This window comes from Macaca thibetana, chromosome 1 (assembly GCF_024542745.1).
Source record: "Macaca thibetana thibetana isolate TM-01 chromosome 1, ASM2454274v1, whole genome shotgun sequence".
In the NCBI taxonomy this organism is placed as follows: domain Eukaryota; kingdom Metazoa; phylum Chordata; class Mammalia; order Primates; family Cercopithecidae; genus Macaca; species Macaca thibetana.
Genome location: NC_065578.1, coordinates 177,153,647 through 177,170,189, shown reverse-complemented (window position 1 = coordinate 177,170,189; position 16,543 = coordinate 177,153,647). Strand labels below are relative to the sequence as shown.

Sequence of the window (16,543 nt, the reverse complement as noted above, 5' to 3'; positions counted from 1 at the left end):
GTGTCTTGCTAGAAAAGTAGTAATAAGCTTGAGGGGTTTTTTTCTATTATAAAGAGTTATGTTAATGACTGAAATTTATCAACTGCATTACCTTAATAACAACAATACATCTCACTAAGAAAAAACAAACACTAAAAAATCTAATCAATATTGTTTTCTGAAAGTGCAGTAATGTAAATATACTTTTAAAGCTTAATTTTCCACTTAATATTCAGCAGTAAAATATTTTTTTAAAAAAACTTGAATGGGGAGAGCATGCAAGGTAAACATGCGTATTTAGATATGGACTGGTTTAGTCAGAATTTTATTTAGTCTTAGTTGTTTTAGGATTAGCATATTTGCCTTATATTTTCTTCTAAATGTTACACATTATGTTATAAATATTACTATCATAAATTTTTAATATCTTCCTTTGTAAATATTTATATAATCACCATTTATGATTTACAGAGAAGTTTAAATTATTACAAATTTGACTATGTTGTTATTACCTAACTAGCATAGGTTTTCATAATTTTCCCCTTTGACCTGCCAAGTCAGTTGAATTATAAGGTGAAAAGGTTTTCATGTGTTTGAAGTAAATTGTTTGGGAGGGAAAGTGGTAGTGAGATAAATGAAATGGAAAATGTAATATTTCTGAATGAAATATTTTTGAAACTCAGACTACGAGCCAGCTTTAAGCAACACATTTAGATGAAAGGTTTACTTTAAGCCTAATTTTTAAAAGATGTTTGTTTTCATTCTCTTTTCCTGTTCTTTCTGTTGTTTTTTGTTCTTCAAACAAGTGTCTATAGACATAGTAAATAGCTCAGATGAAGAAATCTGTGGAAAAGGCTCTCTTCTCCAATGTCATCTCTTTGGTTCAATTGTTGACCAACTCATAAATCTAATGTGCAAAATATGGAGCTGTCGTGAAATTTTTCCTAGGTTCCTGAGAGGCATTTGTGTTGTTTCTTGTTTCCTTCAGCCCACTTTGACAGTGTAAATGGACACAGTGAACTTGTTATTGAAAGAGTGTCAAAAGAGGATTCAGGTACTTACGTGTGCACCGCAGAGAACAGCGTCGGCTTTGTGAAGGCAATTGGGTTTGTTTATGTGAAAGGTAGGTAAAAGCACTGCATTTTAAATTTATAATATATTCATAATGAATGGCTCAGGTTTTGCTTCTTAGTTTTTAATCCACTCAGTCCTATTTCACAGATGTACAAATTCATGAGGAAAAAATTATGAGCATTCAACTCAAAAGTAGATAAGAAGTGAAGAGATCATTTCACACAAAGTGGAATCATTCCCTTAGAATATTGAAATTGACAAAATTATCTGGTGATTTAGCAAGATTTGATTCTGGAAAATTCATGAGGTTTTAAGGTGGCTTTACTCCCCTCTTTACTAAATTATTTTTCCAAATAGATCAAAAATCACAAATTATCAGCACTTACTTTTACGTTGTACCTGTCTTATGTTATTTTCCAGAACCTCCAGTCTTCAAAGGTGATTATCCTTCTAACTGGATTGAACCACTTGGTGGGAATGCAATCCTGAATTGTGAGGTGAAAGGAGACCCCACCCCAACCATCCAGTGGAATAGAAAGGGAGTGGATATTGAAATTAGCCACAGAATCCGGAAACTGGGCAATGGTTCCCTGGCCATCTATGGCACTGTTGTAAGTCACACTGGAATGATTGATGCACCTTTAAACCCCCACAGCCAATACCCCTCTGTAAGTGCCATAGATAGGAAAAATTTCTCTTACATTCCTATTTAAATCATAAAATCTGAATCAAATAACTTCTTTTAAAAAACTGAAACAAGGATTGAAATAGATATTTTAGCCCTTTCAAATAAGTGCAGTGGGATAATTTGGCTGCCTTGTTCCTTATCATTGACTTACTAATTAACATTTGGAGATAACTTCCTCAGATCTGTTTTAGGACAAGGAAATTGAAGAATTACAAACACAGTTACATATAGAGTAGATTTCATAGTAAGCTGATAACTATGTTAGGCTTTTCCAAAGTTCAGTAATTCAGAAAATGAGTGGTGCTTTTGGTTATTATTCTAATTTTGGGGTCATTACCCCAAAGTGAAATATTTTATCCCAAAATGTCTAAACTAGAATACACATGAATTTGTTAAATCACATTTGGTGAGACCACTTATGTGCTGTCATTGTTTAAGTAATTGAAAAAATTAAGATATACTATCTAATTACCCAATCCAGTGGACCAGTCTCAGTCTTTTAGTCTCATTGATTTTACTTCAACATTAGATGTCATTTGTTGATTGTTCCTTCTATTATGAATTTCTACCTTATGTGCCATAATACTAATACGGCTCAGCCTTCTTCATTACCACTTTTCCCCTTTTCCTCTATTACTATTTCTGAAGTCCTTGGTACTTCTAATACCAATGTTAATACTAATTTTTTTTTCATCATGCAATTTAAGATTCCTAAAACTGTAGTATCACCAATGCTGAAACTCTTCCAAGTTCCATTTCCAGCTGTTGACTAGGAACTTCTGTTTGGATAATACACTGAAACCTCAAATTAAACATCTAAACCAACATTTATTTTTCCTTCTCCCAATCTACTACCTGCAAATCAGCTCCCCTTTATTGACTTACTGTTTGTTAAGGAGACTTGAATTCTTCCATTCCACAAGACCTTCAGCAAAATCTGTGCCTCTAGTCACCAAATTGAAATTTATTTAGTGCAATCCTACATAAATTTACACACAGACACATACATATGTATATATAATGTGACCTACAGTCTGTGATTTATTATAAGTAAATTAGTTTTTCACTTTCTCTCCTAAACTTCAAACTCCCTAGACAGAGGTCCAGCTGAATGTAGTTTTAATAATCCCCATTAGAAAGGACTCAATATTAATTTGTCCCGATTATTTTAATGCTTTTTAAGGTATCTGTAAGTATAGTATTAGTATTTTTCTTTATTAAAATAATTCCAGATAGATGATCAGAAAATAATGTAATTTTTGCTTTGGTTTCTTACCAGTTAGTATTCCTGGAGATCAATGATAGGCTATTTTGAGAAAGTTTAGGCTTGGAATTTGTTTTCTCCCCTCGCCCTCCTCTTTCTCTTCCTCTTCCTCCCTCCTTTAAATCTATTTAAGAGGTTAGACATATGTAGGTTTTCTTATTTCCATTAAAATTCCTTCTCAAAAATGAAATTTCAAATAAACTAGCATGTGGTGAAAAAAGTGATTGCCCTGCTCTGTAGGCTCATATTTTTGTAAAAATGCTGCTTGTTTCCATAGAATGAAGATGCCGGTGACTATACATGTGTAGCTACCAATGAAGCTGGGGTGGTGGAGCGCAGTATGAGTCTGACTCTGCAAAGTAAGTTGCTTAATGAAACTAATTAAACACTTGATTTAGAAAATATTACCTAATAAAGAGTGTTTATTTTCTTTAACTCTATAGCAAGTTCATTAGTGGTAGCTCTCAGAGTGTGCCTGATTTAATTTGCTGCTGCTGATGGAGCAGTTGTCATCAAATATAGAACTGATAACACAGAGATATTTTTCTGTATTTTATCTAACATATGTAGTATAAGATTGCAATTGATTGGTGGCAGAGCTTTTTTATTACAACACATTCAATGGGGTGCCCCTTCTTACAATTCACCACAGTTATTCCAACATGCTTAAAAAGATTGCCATTTATGGCATTTTAAGATATTTATTAAAAATAAAGACTAATGTAAAGGAGCTCAAAAGTGCTCCAGCTTGATGGCTGTACTCTAACTGTAACTAAACGTTCTGGGTGAGATCCTCATGCTCATCAGGAAGCCCTTTAGTAAGAGTCATTGGAAAACAGAGTATCCATAATTGAATAAACATAGAATACTCCAATGGCCCACTGGAGAGTTTACAGAATCACTTAAGGGGCTGACCCTAAGACAATGTCATTGGGTTGAGAATTTAAGCAAGTCAAGTCATTTTGTGACTAGGCTCAGTATTTAACAGGATGAGTTTACATTTTCTTTATCACTATTGAGAGATGCTCTAGATTAGTTAGCTGTTTGCCAAACTAAATAATTCTGTAAGACATTGAATAGATGATAGTATCTAACACAATGTTTCACTAAAGAACATGTCTATCAAATGATAACATGGGATGTCATTAGGAAAAAATAGGGTTCTATGTTCAAACAATTCTGAGAAAAAATGAATTAAACAGAGTTCTTTTATTTATTAAATATATAAAGAACAGTTACTATGTGCTCAGCCCTCCTTAGGCATACCAAATTTCTTTACTGCAAATTTTCTAGAAATGTTAATATGTTGATGTGAATTATGGCCCAACAAGGGGAGAATATAATATGCCACATTTTCCAATAAAAAGTGAATGTAGGTAGGACACTACACAATAGCACTGACCCAGTTTAAGAAAAGCTACATGAGAGCAGCTCATCTGCACATACTGACAATAAATTCATTTTAGTAAGTGAGGCATATTAGTCAAAAATATAATTTGATTCAAATTAGGATTAAAGTACCAGAAGCTATATTATTATTTAAAGTGTTTGTAATTATTATGTGAATGATGGAATTAATTCAATCGAAGTATGTACATGTGGAATTTTATTGTATTAATTTATAGCTTTATATGCAATTGGGAATGTTCAATATGGTATCTAAATTAAGGTTCTGAGTTTATTTGATACTTTGGCCATTTTGATATGAGCAGACAAGCTTATTTAGTCACGTTGTCACTTAGTGTGGAGAGATAAACCTGAGGTATTTACTTTATGCAGCAACAGTTTATTGAATACATAATGTAATCTGGAAACTAGGAGAGAAATAAAGGCACTGGCCCTGAAAGTTTCTGGAGGTTAATAAAAACATCAGTTAGAAGGCATTGTGTAGGGTGATGAGCATAAGTCAGAATAATGCTTTATATGACACTTGCTAAGAGAGTCAAACCTCACGTGAAGTACTTTTTTAAAAGACACCATGTCACTGATACCTTTGCAGAAAAAACTAACATGTTAATATCACAACAAAACACATTTTTATTCTATTTTTGTCTTATTTGTATTCTATTTATTCTAGATGCACTTCTCAGTCTAAAATATGCAGCCACCACCTTGAATTATCAGATATTATCACTCACTGAACAAATCATTCCACCTTTCAGTTCAATGTCACTAAAACACCGCTCTCATCCCACCATGATCCTTCTCAAGAATGTATATGCTGCCCCCTTTGCTTTCTTATTTAAATGAAAACCTTTCTTATTTTAAGATTTGAACCAATGTTTAAAACCCTGTATGCTGTTACTCTTCAGGGTGAACCATCCTTTCTATTCGTTCATTGTCTTGAAAAAGAAAAAGAGCTAAATCCATCTCCATGTTGTGTCTTTCTCTCCAAGTGTTCTCCCCTCTCCTCTCTGTTCAAATAACCTTACTTATTTTTGAAAATCCAGTTCAAGTCTCTTCTTCCCAATGAAGTCTGTCATATTCTATCTTTCTTGGGACTGTAGACCAATATAGACAAACATTCTGCCAGCAGTTGCATGCAGTTCCTTTTACAATCTTTCCAAGGGCTTTACTGGAACCACTGTCATTCACTGTAGACACTGTTAACATCTCCCTCCTTCCTTTTTGGTTACCAGAATACCATTTTTCTCCCGATTTTCTTCCTACCTCAGTGATTGGTTCTGAGTATCATTTATAAGCTTGCTTCTGTCCATCTCTTAAATAATGCTGTTGCAATTGTTTCTGTCTTTGGTGCTCTTCTCATTTTAGACTCTCTTCTGAAACAATCTTATTCACTATGAAAGACTCACACATATATATTTCTTGCTCATCTTTATTCTGAGCTCTAGATATGAATATCCCTGTTACGTAGACATCTCTATATGAATGTCTTACAGATACCTCAAGCTCAATAGTCCTAAATGGATGCAAATTATCATTCCTTACTCCCTATCCACAAATCTGTTCTTCTGGTGTATGCTATTGCATTGCCCAAATATACCATATTCTCCAAATCAAAACCCTGTAGTCATCAGTTCTTCCCTTTAACCCATACCAGTCTGTAACAAAGTTCTATCATTTCTACTTTCTTACTAATTATTGGATATGTCTTCCTTTTCCTCTCTATTTCCAGTGGCATGCTTTTGTTTGATATATTGTTACTGTTGTTTATGCTCCCATGTTAGTACACATTAATTCTATAGGTATGCTATAGCACAAGTCTATCTTATCAGTGGTCCTATGAGCTCCTTGAGACTAGAAATAATATCTTTTCTCTATATACTCTTAGCACCCAGCACAATGCTGGCAAATAGCAGGCTTTCAGTACATGTTTACTGAATAAATGAATGATGGCCAGTGATAAAAGAATGAGTTAATTAGCCAGGCATAGTGGCGGGCACTTGTAGTCCCAGCTACTCGGGAGGCTGAGGCAGGAGAATTGCTTGAACCCTGGAGGCAGAGGTTGCAGGGAGTCAAGATCATGCCACTGCACTCCAGCCTAGGTGACAAAGGGAGACTCTGGCTAAAAAAAAAAAAAAAAAAAAAAAAAAAAAGAGTAAATGACTCTTTACCTCAAAAATGATCAAAAGAAAAAAGTGAATATTCACCATATAAAACACAGACAAAAATAACAATAGTAACTAAGAGTACTGTATGCAAAAGTTGTAGTCACATCCTCTTGTTGAGTCTAACAGGAATCCTCTGAAGTAGGCACCATTTTTAAGGACACGGGGCTGAGAGAGGCAGTAAGGAGCAGACACAGAATTTGAATCCGGGAAACGTGACTCTAGAGCCCATGCTCTAGGCTAATCTGCTCAGGAATTTTAAATTTTTGACATTTACTAAATAAAAAAGAATTATGAAAATTGTATCAACAGCAATTATAATCTACAATCTTAGTTGGGAAGCAAGAGTGTTTTATAAACAAATCAACCACTTTTTTCAAAATAATGTTACTGTATAATACATGATAAAAAATGTTATAACTCCACAAAAACTGAGACACTATGTGCTTTTTTTCCGTAGGTCCTCCTATTATCACTCTTGAGCCAGTGGAAACTGTTATTAATGTTGGTGGCAAAGTCATATTGAATTGTCAGGCAACTGGAGAGCCTCAACCAACCATTACATGGTCCCGTCAAGGGCACTCTATTTCCTGGGATGACCGGGTTAACATGTTGTCCAACAACTCGTTGTATATTGCTGATGCTCAGAAAGATGATACCTCTGAATTTGAATGTGTTGCTCGAAACTTAATGGGTTCTGTCCTTGTCAGAGTGCCAGTCATAGTCCAGGGTGAGTGTGATCAGAGGAATATTCATAGTAAACAGTACCTGGGGTGACTCAAATCATGGAAATTATTAAGCACTTTAGTCCAAGTCGCCTGTCACCTTAAGATACTTTTAGGTGTTGGGGAGAGGAAAAAATCATCAAAATTTACAGATTGAAGGGCCTAAACCAATACATATTTTAGAGCTTCAAAATGTCAAGGTTTTAATTTAAAATCCCAAACTAAATTTCTGATTCACAACTAAGTCAAATCTATTCTCAGAAATCAATGTATATGTTTTCGCTTTAAAGAATGACTTATGTCCAAAAGGTAAGCAGTTTGTAAACTCGTTGGTCTCTAACTCTTCCAGCAGCCATGTGCAAGTGAGTGAGGATGAGATCTGAGAAGAAACTCTAGCTAACAGAAGTTCTTCTCTGTTGGATTTTAATTTTACCTTAAAGGAGAGATTTCATAAGCTATTTCTCAACAACTATATATTTAGCTCTGTAACCAGCGCATATCTTAAATGAAATCTCCTTTACAATATTTTATTTGCAAAGCTAAGACAAAGGACAATGTTTTACTTGCAGTTCATGGTGGATTTTCCCAGTGGTCTGCATGGAGAGCCTGCAGTGTCACCTGTGGAAAAGGCATCCAAAAGAGGAGTCGTCTGTGCAACCAGCCCCTTCCAGCCAATGGTGGGAAGCCCTGCCAAGGTTCAGATTTGGAAACGCGAAACTGTCAAAATAAGCCGTGTCCAGGTACACCTCCTTATTTAACTGATAGGCATGTGTTTAATAGACCTTCATTTCTGTTTTCTACCTATGGATTACCCCAGTGTGAGTACTCCCAATTGAAATATACCTGATGGTGTAATGGTTCACCTTTGTATAGTGGATGGTAGCTGGTCGGAATGGAGTCCCTGGGAAGAATGCACAAGGAGCTGTGGACATGGCAACCGAACCAGGACCAGGACTTGCAATAATCCATCAGCTCAGCATGGTGGGCGGCCATGTGAAGGGAATGCTGTGGAAATAATTATGTGCAACATCAGGCCTTGCCCAGGTGAGAACCCACCAATAATACTAGGATAAACAAAACTTTTCTATCTTAACTCCTAGGAAAAAATTACATTTGCCTTTTCTTCTTCATTGTAAAAAGATGTTATGGCCTGTACCCTTGAGAATATGTTCATTCACTATATTCTTAGCTCTCTTTTATGGAGAAACTTGTAAAAGTATGGCATTCATTGATGTTAAGCAAAATACCTGCTTTAATTGAACATGAAGAAAAGGTCCAAACTGGAGTGTATTTCTCACTCATGTAAAGAAAACATAAGTATTGACAAGGTCATAAAGTAACATCTAATCCAGCCATCCATTTTGAGGTGAGGAAAATGAACCCTAGAGAGGTTAAAGACTTGCCCAGAAACACACAACTGGTGAGGGGTAAATGCTAATCGCTGTCATTCACTAAATACTTACCATACAATAGGAACCATGCTAAGTGCTTTATATTGTTAATATTGCATATTATTATTGATGTTGTGTCTTAGCACTCTTTCCAAGTAAAGTGACAAATCAAACTTAAGTCTAAGTAGAAAACTTTTCAGGTGTAATTGAATCCAAGGATTTGGAGAGTGCTTTTACTAGCATGTCCATCTCTTATCTCTGCTTTCCTCTCTTTGGCTTTATTCGCTATTAAACTCTTTCCATGTGGTGGAAACAATGACTGCTGACAGCTACTGGCTCACAGGGGCCTTATATAATATAAGTGAGGCCTCAGAGAAAAAGAGTTCCCTTGTCTCTCAGAATTCCTATCAGTCTCTGGGAAGGAACCCTGTTTGCTTTTGTTCGGGTCACATGCTTACACCTGAACTCAAGTGAGTCCAGGGTATTCTAATAGCCAGCTTGGGTGAACTGTCTACCTAGTGTAAAGTGGGGCAGAGAAAGAAATCATGCAAAGTAGAGGAGCTGTTCATTTATTTATTCATTCATCCAACAAATATTTATTGAGTGCTTACTTTGTCATCAAGACACTGTTCTAGTTGCTAGAGTTAAAATAATAAACAGTATCTTTCCAGTTTTGATCAGCATACCCAAAAAACTCAGAGACTTGAAATGATGGAGTACAACTTGGAGAGATATCTTAGCTGGAATGTCAGAAAAAGAAAGAGTGACAAACCAAAATGGGACAGGTATTCACTACATTGGGTATTGCATCCTATTGTGCAGATGAGGAAAGATTTAGAAAATAATGTTCAGTGATTCACTAAGGATAGACAGCTAATAAAAAGCGAATCAAAGTTTTGAACTCAGGTTGATCTAATTACCAAGCTTATTTAAATTGTAGGTATCTGGATTTGCAATTCGGAACTTTGATTACATTACAAAAACGAAGTACTGTCCTGAAATCTTAAAATAAATGAGAAGCCATTTACTTTAGTCTTAAAGAATTTAAAAGCTGGTTGTAATAACATTATGTTCTAAACTTAAAAGAGCAGGAAATACTTGATTGAGCAATTTTGTGTAATTTGTCATCTTTAATAACTATATAATAACTAAATGATATTTGTAAATATCCTAAAATAAAAATCAGTCTTTTCTCTTCATGTTGAGTAACACTTCGCTTACTACTGTTTGCTTAGTTCTGTTGTTTTGTTCACTATTTTATTGGCTTGTATTTTTTTAAAAGGCTTTCTCTAGTTATTTCCCCTAGCCCCTAAACCAATTGAATTTAGCTATTTTTTGAGCACAGTGTCGGTGGTGTCCTAGAGCCATTCAATGAAAGCATGTATTTCTTCCCGATAAGAGCATGTATGAAAATTTACTGATGCCATATTGGTAGGTAAGTATCAGCTGTAGTAGGAGTATCTATACCACAAAAATTAGCAATGCTACAAGTTTTCCTCCTCACCCCTAGAGAGCTGGTTGTTAAATATTTCTCAGCTCACCACTGCAAAATGGGCGCCAGCCTAAGATAGCCTTTCTCATCCAGGAGGTACGTGAAAATATCAGGGGCAGAAGATACTTGCTTTTGGTACAATTCATTTCTAACAATGTTGAATTTACAAAAGAGTTGCAAGAAGAGTACAGATAATTTCTATATAACACTATCTAGGTGAAATTTTGTGTATTTCCTGAAACAAGGACATTCTCTTTCATGAACATAGTACAGTGATCAAAATTGGGAAATTTAACATTGATACTACTGTTACCTCATTTCATTATCTAACCTTGTTATGTAATCCATAGGCCATATTCAAATTTTGCCAGTTGTCCCAGTAATATCATTTATAACTCTTTTATCCCCCATTCCAAGATCCGATCCAGGATCACACTTGTACTTATTTGTTGTGTCCCGTTAGTCTCTTTTAATTGGAAAATTTTCTCAGTCTTTTTCTTTCATGAACTTGATATATTTTTTTTAAATTATACTTTCTAAGTTCTAGGGTACATGTGCACAATGTGCAGCTTTGTTACATATGTATACATGGGCCATGTTGTTGTGCTGCACCCATTAACTCGTCATTTACATTAGGTATATCTCCTAATGCTATCTCTCCCCCTTCCCCACAATAGGACCCGGTGTGTGATGTTCCCCTTCCTGTCTCCAAGTGACCTCATTGTTCAATTCCCACCTATGAGTGAGAACATGCAGTATTTGGTTTTCTGTTCTTGAGATAGTTTGCTGAGAATAATGGTTTCCAGCTGCATCCATGTCCCTACAAAAGACACGAACTCATCCTTTTTTATGGCTGCATAGTATTCCATGGTGTGTATGTGCCACATTTTCTTAATCCAGTCTGTCACTGATGGACATTTGGGTTGATTCCAAGTCTTTGCTATTGTGAATAGTGCTGCAATAAACATACATGTGCATGTGTCCTTATAGCAGCATGACTTACAATCCTTTGGGTATATCCCTAGTAATGGGATGGCTGGGTCAAATGGTATTTCTAGTTCTAGATCCTTCAGGAATCGCCACACTGTTTTCCACAATGACTGAACTAGTTTACAGTCCCACCAATAGTGTAAAATTGTTCCTATTTCTCCACATCCTCTCCAGCACCTGTTGTTTCCTGATTTTTTTAATGATCACCATTCTAACTGGTGTGAGATGGTATCTCATTGTGGTTTTGATTTGCATTTCTCTCATGGCAAGTGATGAGCATTTTTTCATGTGTCTGTTGACTGTATAAATGTCTTCTTTTGAGAAGTGTTTGTTCATATCCTTTGCCCACTTTTTGATGGGGTTGTTTTTTCTTGTAAATTTGATTGAGTTCTTTGTAGGTTCTGGACATTAGCCCTTTGTCAGATGAGTAGATTGCAAAAATTTTCTCCCATTCTGTAGGTTGCCTGTTCACTCTGATGGTAGTTTCTTTTGCTGTGCAGGAGCTCTTTAGTTTAATTAGATCCCATTTGTCAATTTTGGCTTTTATTGCCATTGCTTTAGGTGTTTTCGACATGAAGTCCTTGCCCATGCCTATGTCCTGAATGGTATTACCTAGGTTTTCTTCTAGGGTTTTTATGGTTTTCAGTCTAACATTTAAGTCTCTAATCCATCTTGAATTAATTTTCGTATAAGGAGTAAGGAAAGGATCTAGTTTCAGCTTTCTACTTATGGCTAGCCAATTTTCCCAGCACCATTTATTAAACAGGGAATCCTTTCCCCATTTCTTGTTTTTGTCAGGTTTGTCAAAGATCAGATGGCTATAGATGTGTGGTATTATTTCTGAGGACTCTGTTCTGTTCCATTGGTCTACATCTCTGTTTTGGTACCAGTACCATGTTATTTTGGTTACTGTAGCCTTGTAGTATAGTTTGAAGTCAGGTAGTTGATGCCTCCAGCTTTGTTCTTTTGGCTTAGGATTGTCTTGGCAATGCAGGGTCTTTTTTTGGTTCCATATGAACTTTAAAGCAGTTTTTTCCAATTCTGTGAAGAAACTCATTGGTAGCTTGATGGGGATGGCATTGAATCTATAAATTACCTTGGGCAGTATAGCCATTTTCACAGTATTGATTCTTCCTATCCATGAGCATGAAATGTTCTTCCATTTGTTTGTGTCCTCTTTTATTTCACTGAGCAGTGGATTGTAGTTCTCCTTGAAGAGGTCCTTTACATCCCTTGTAAGTTGGATTCCTATGTATTTTATTCTCTTTGAAGCTATTGTGAATGGGAGTTCATTCATGATTTGGCTCTCTGTCTGTTACTAGTGTATAAGAATGCTTGTGATATTTGCACATTGATTTTGTATCCTGAGACTTTGCTGAAGTTGCTTATTAGCTTAAGGAGATTTTGGGCTGAGATGATGGGGTTTTCTAAATATACAATCATGTCATCCACAAACAGGGACAATTTGACTTTTTCTTTTCCTAACTGAATACTCTTTATTTCTTTCTCTTGCCTGATTGCCCTAGCCAGAACTTCCAACACTATGTTGAATAGGAGTGGTGAGAGAGGGCATCCCTGTCTTGTGCCAGTTTTCAAAGGGAATGCTTCCAGCTTTTGCCCATTCAGTATGATATTGGCTGTGGTTTTGTCATAAATATCTCTTATTATTTTGAGATACGTTCCATCAATACCAAATTTATTGTGTTTCTATCATGAAAGGCTGTTGAATTTTGTCAAAGGCCTTTTTTGCATCTATTGAGATAATCATGTGGTTTTTGTCTTTGGTTCTGTTTATATGCTGGATTACATTTATTGATTTGCATATGTTGAACCAGCCTTGCATCCCAGGGATGAAGCCCACTTGATCATGGTGGATAAGCTTTTTGATGTGCTGCTAGATGCGGTTTGCCAGTATTTTATTGAGGATTTTTGCATCGATGTTCATCAGGGATATTGGTCTAAAATTCTCTTTTTTTGTTGTATCTCTGTCAGGCTTTGGTATCAGGATGATGTTGGCCTCATAAAATGAGTTAGGGAGGATTCCCTCTTTTTCTATTGATTGGAATAGTTTCAGAAGGAATGGTACCAACTCCTCCTTGTACCTCTGGTAGAATTCGGCTGTGAATCTGTCTGGTCCTGAAGTTTTTTTGGTTGGTAGGCTTTTAATTATTGCCTCAATTTCAGAGCCTGCTATTGGTCTATTCAGGGATTCAACTTCTTCCTGGTTTAGTCTTGGGAGAGTGTAAGTGTCCAGGAAATAGTCCATTTCTTCTAGGTTTTCTAGTTTATTTGCATAGAGGTGTTTATAGTATTCTCTGATGGTAGTTTGTATTTCTGTGGGGTCGCTGGTGATATCCCCTTTATCATTTTTTATTGCATCTATTTGATTCTTCTCTCTTTTCTTTATTAGTCTTGCTAGTAGTCTATCAATTTTGTTGATCTTTTCAAACACCAGCTCCTGGATTCATGGATTTTTTTGAGGGGTTTTTTGTGTCTCTATCTCCTTCAGTTCTGCTCTGATCTTAGTTATTTCTTGCCTTCAGCTAGCTTTTGAATGTGTTTGCTCTTGCTTCTCTAGTTCTTTTAATCGTGATGCTAGGGTGTCAATTTTAGATCTTTCCTGCTTTCTCTTGTGGGCATTTAGTGCTATAAATTTCCCTCTACACACTGCTTTAAATATGTCCCAGAGATTCTGGTGTGTTGTATCTTTGTTCTCATTGGTTTCAAAGACCATCTTTATTTCTTCCTTCATTTCGTTAGGTACCCAGTAGTCATTCAGGGGCAGTTTTGATTGAGTTTCTTAGTCCTGAGTTCTAGTTTGATAGCACTGTGGTCTGAGAGACAGTTTGTTATAATTTCTGTTCTTGTACATTTGCTGAGGAGTGCTTTACTTCTAACTATGTGGTCAATTTTGGAATAGGTGCAATGTGGTGCTGAGAAGAATGTATATTCTGTTCATTTGGGGTGGAGAGTTCTGTAGATGTCTATTAGGTCTGCTTGGTACAGAGTTGAGTTCAATTCCTGGATATCCTTGTTGACTTTCTGTCTCGTTGATCTGTCTAATGTTGACAGTGAGGTGTTAAAGTCTCCCGTTATTATTGCATGTCGAAGTCTCTTTGCAAGTCTCTAAGGACTGGCTTTATGAATCTGGGTGCTCCTGTATTGGGTGCATATATATTTAGGATAGTTAGCTCTTACTGAGGAATTGATCCCTTTCCCATTATGTAATGGCCTTCTTTGTCTCTTTTGATCTTTGATGGTTTAAAGTCTGTTTTATCAGAGACTAGGATTGCAACCCCTGCTTTTTTTTGTTTTCCATTTGCTTGGTAGATATTCCTCCATCCCTTTATTTTGAGCCTATGCATGTCTCTCCATGTGAGATGGGTCTCCTGAATGCAGCAAACTGATGGGTCTTGACTCTTTATCCAGTTTGCCAGTCTGTGTCTTGTCATTTTGATATTAGCTGGTTATTTTGCTCGCTAGTTGATGCAGTTTCTTCCTAGCATCGGTGGACTTTACATTTTGACATGTTTTTGCAATTGCTGGTACCTGTTTAGTGCTTTCCATGTTTAGTGCTTCCTTCAGGATCTCTTGTAGGGCAGGCCTGGTGGTGACAAAATCTCTAAGCATTTGCTTGTCTGTAAAGGATTTTATTTCTCCTTCACTTATGAAACTTAGTTTGGCTGGATATGAAATTCTGGGTTGAAAATTATTTTCTTTAAAAATATTGAATATTGGCCCCCACTCTCTTCTGGCTTGGAGAGTTTCTGCCAAGAGATCCGCTGTTAGTCTGATGGGCTTCCCTTTGTAGGTTACCCGACCTTTCTCTCTGGCTGCCCTTAACATTTTTTCCTTCATTTCAACTTTGGTGAATCTGATAATTATGTGTCTTGGAGTTGCTCTTCTCGAGGAGTATCTTTGTGGCATTCTCTGCATTTCCTGAATTTGAATGTTGGCCTGCCTTACTAGGTTGGGGAAGTTCTCCAGGATGATATCCTGCAGAGTGTTTTCCAACTTGGTTCCGTTTTCCCCGTCACTTTCAGGCACACCAATCAGACATAGATTTGGTCTTTTCACATAATCCCATATTTCTTGGAGGCTTTGTTCATTTATTTTTACTCTTTTTTCTCTACACTTCTCTTCTTGCTTCATTTCATTCATTTGATCTTCAAGCGCTGATACTCTCTTCCAGATGATCGAGTTGGTTACTGAAGCTTGTGCATTTGTCACGTAGTTCTCGTGTTATGGTTTTCATCTCTATCAGTTCTTTTAAGGACTTCTCTACATTGATTATTCTAGTTATCCATTCATCCATTCTTTTTTCAAAGTTTTTAGTTTCTTTGCACTGGTTACGTAGTTCCTCTTTTAGCTCTGAGAAGTTGGATCTACTGAAACCTTCTTCTCTCGACTCGTCCAAGTCATTCTCCGTCCAGCTTTGTTCTGTTGCTAGCGATGAGCTGCATTTCTTTGGAGGGGGAGATGCGCTCTGATTTTTTGAATTTCCAGCTTTTCTGCACTGCTTTTTCCCCATCTTTGTGGTTTTATCTGCCTTTGGTCTTTGATGATGGTGATGTACTGATGGGGTTTTGGTGTGGGTGTCCTTTCTGTTTGTTAGTTTTCCTTCTAACAATCAGGACCTTCAGCTGCAGTTTTGTTGGAGTTTGCTTGAGGTCCACTCCAGACCCTGTTTGCCTGGGTATCAGCAGTGGAGGCTGCAGAAGATAGAATGCTGCCGAACAGCAAGTGTTGCTGTCTGATTCTTGCTCTGGAAGCTTCGTCTCATGCATGTACCCCGCTGTGTGAGTTGTGAGGTGTCGGTCTGCACCTAGTGGGGGATGTCTTCCAGTTAGGCTACTCAGGGGTCAGGGACCCACTTGAGCAGGCAGTCTGTCAGTTGTTCTCAGATCTCAACCTCCGTGCTGGGAGATCCACTGCTCTCTTCAAAGCTGTCAGATGGGGACATTTACCTCTGCTGAGGTTTCTGCTGCTTTTTGTTTAGCTATGACCTGTCCCTAGAGGAGGAGTCTACAGAGGCAGGCCAGCCTCCTTGAGCTGTGGTGGGCTCCACCCAATTCGAGCTTCCCAGTGGCTTTATCTACTTAAGCCTCAGCAATGGCCGGTGCCCCTCCCCCAGCCTTGCTGCTGCCTTGCAGTTAGATCTCAGACTGCTATGCTAGCAATGAGGGAGGCTCCGTAGGCATGGGACCTTCCGGGCCAGATGTGGGATATAATCTCCTGGTGTGCCGTTTGCTAAGACCCTTGGTAAAGCATAGTATTAGGGTGGGAGTTACCCGATTTTCCAGGTATTGTGTGTCTCAATTTCCTTTGGCTAAGAAAAGGAATTCCCTTCCCCCTTGTGCTTCCCAGGTGA

At 37.0% G+C, this 16,543-nt stretch overlaps 1 protein-coding gene across 8 annotated transcripts in view; it reads left to right on the top strand.

Moving 5' to 3' along the window:
- Positions 1-16,543, top strand: part of HMCN1 (hemicentin 1) — a 508,510-nt gene that overhangs the window by 447,915 nt on the left and 44,052 nt on the right. For all 8 annotated transcript variants that reach the window (XM_050765519.1, XM_050765493.1, XM_050765511.1 and 5 more), the window contains 6 exons: positions 968-1,102; positions 1,474-1,664; positions 3,283-3,364; positions 7,035-7,304; positions 7,869-8,039; positions 8,173-8,343. In XM_050765519.1, the coding sequence (XP_050621476.1) occupies positions 968-1,102; positions 1,474-1,664; positions 3,283-3,364; positions 7,035-7,304; positions 7,869-8,039; positions 8,173-8,343 (1,020 nt within the window). The remainder of the gene's footprint in view (positions 1-967; positions 1,103-1,473; positions 1,665-3,282; positions 3,365-7,034; positions 7,305-7,868; positions 8,040-8,172; positions 8,344-16,543) is intronic.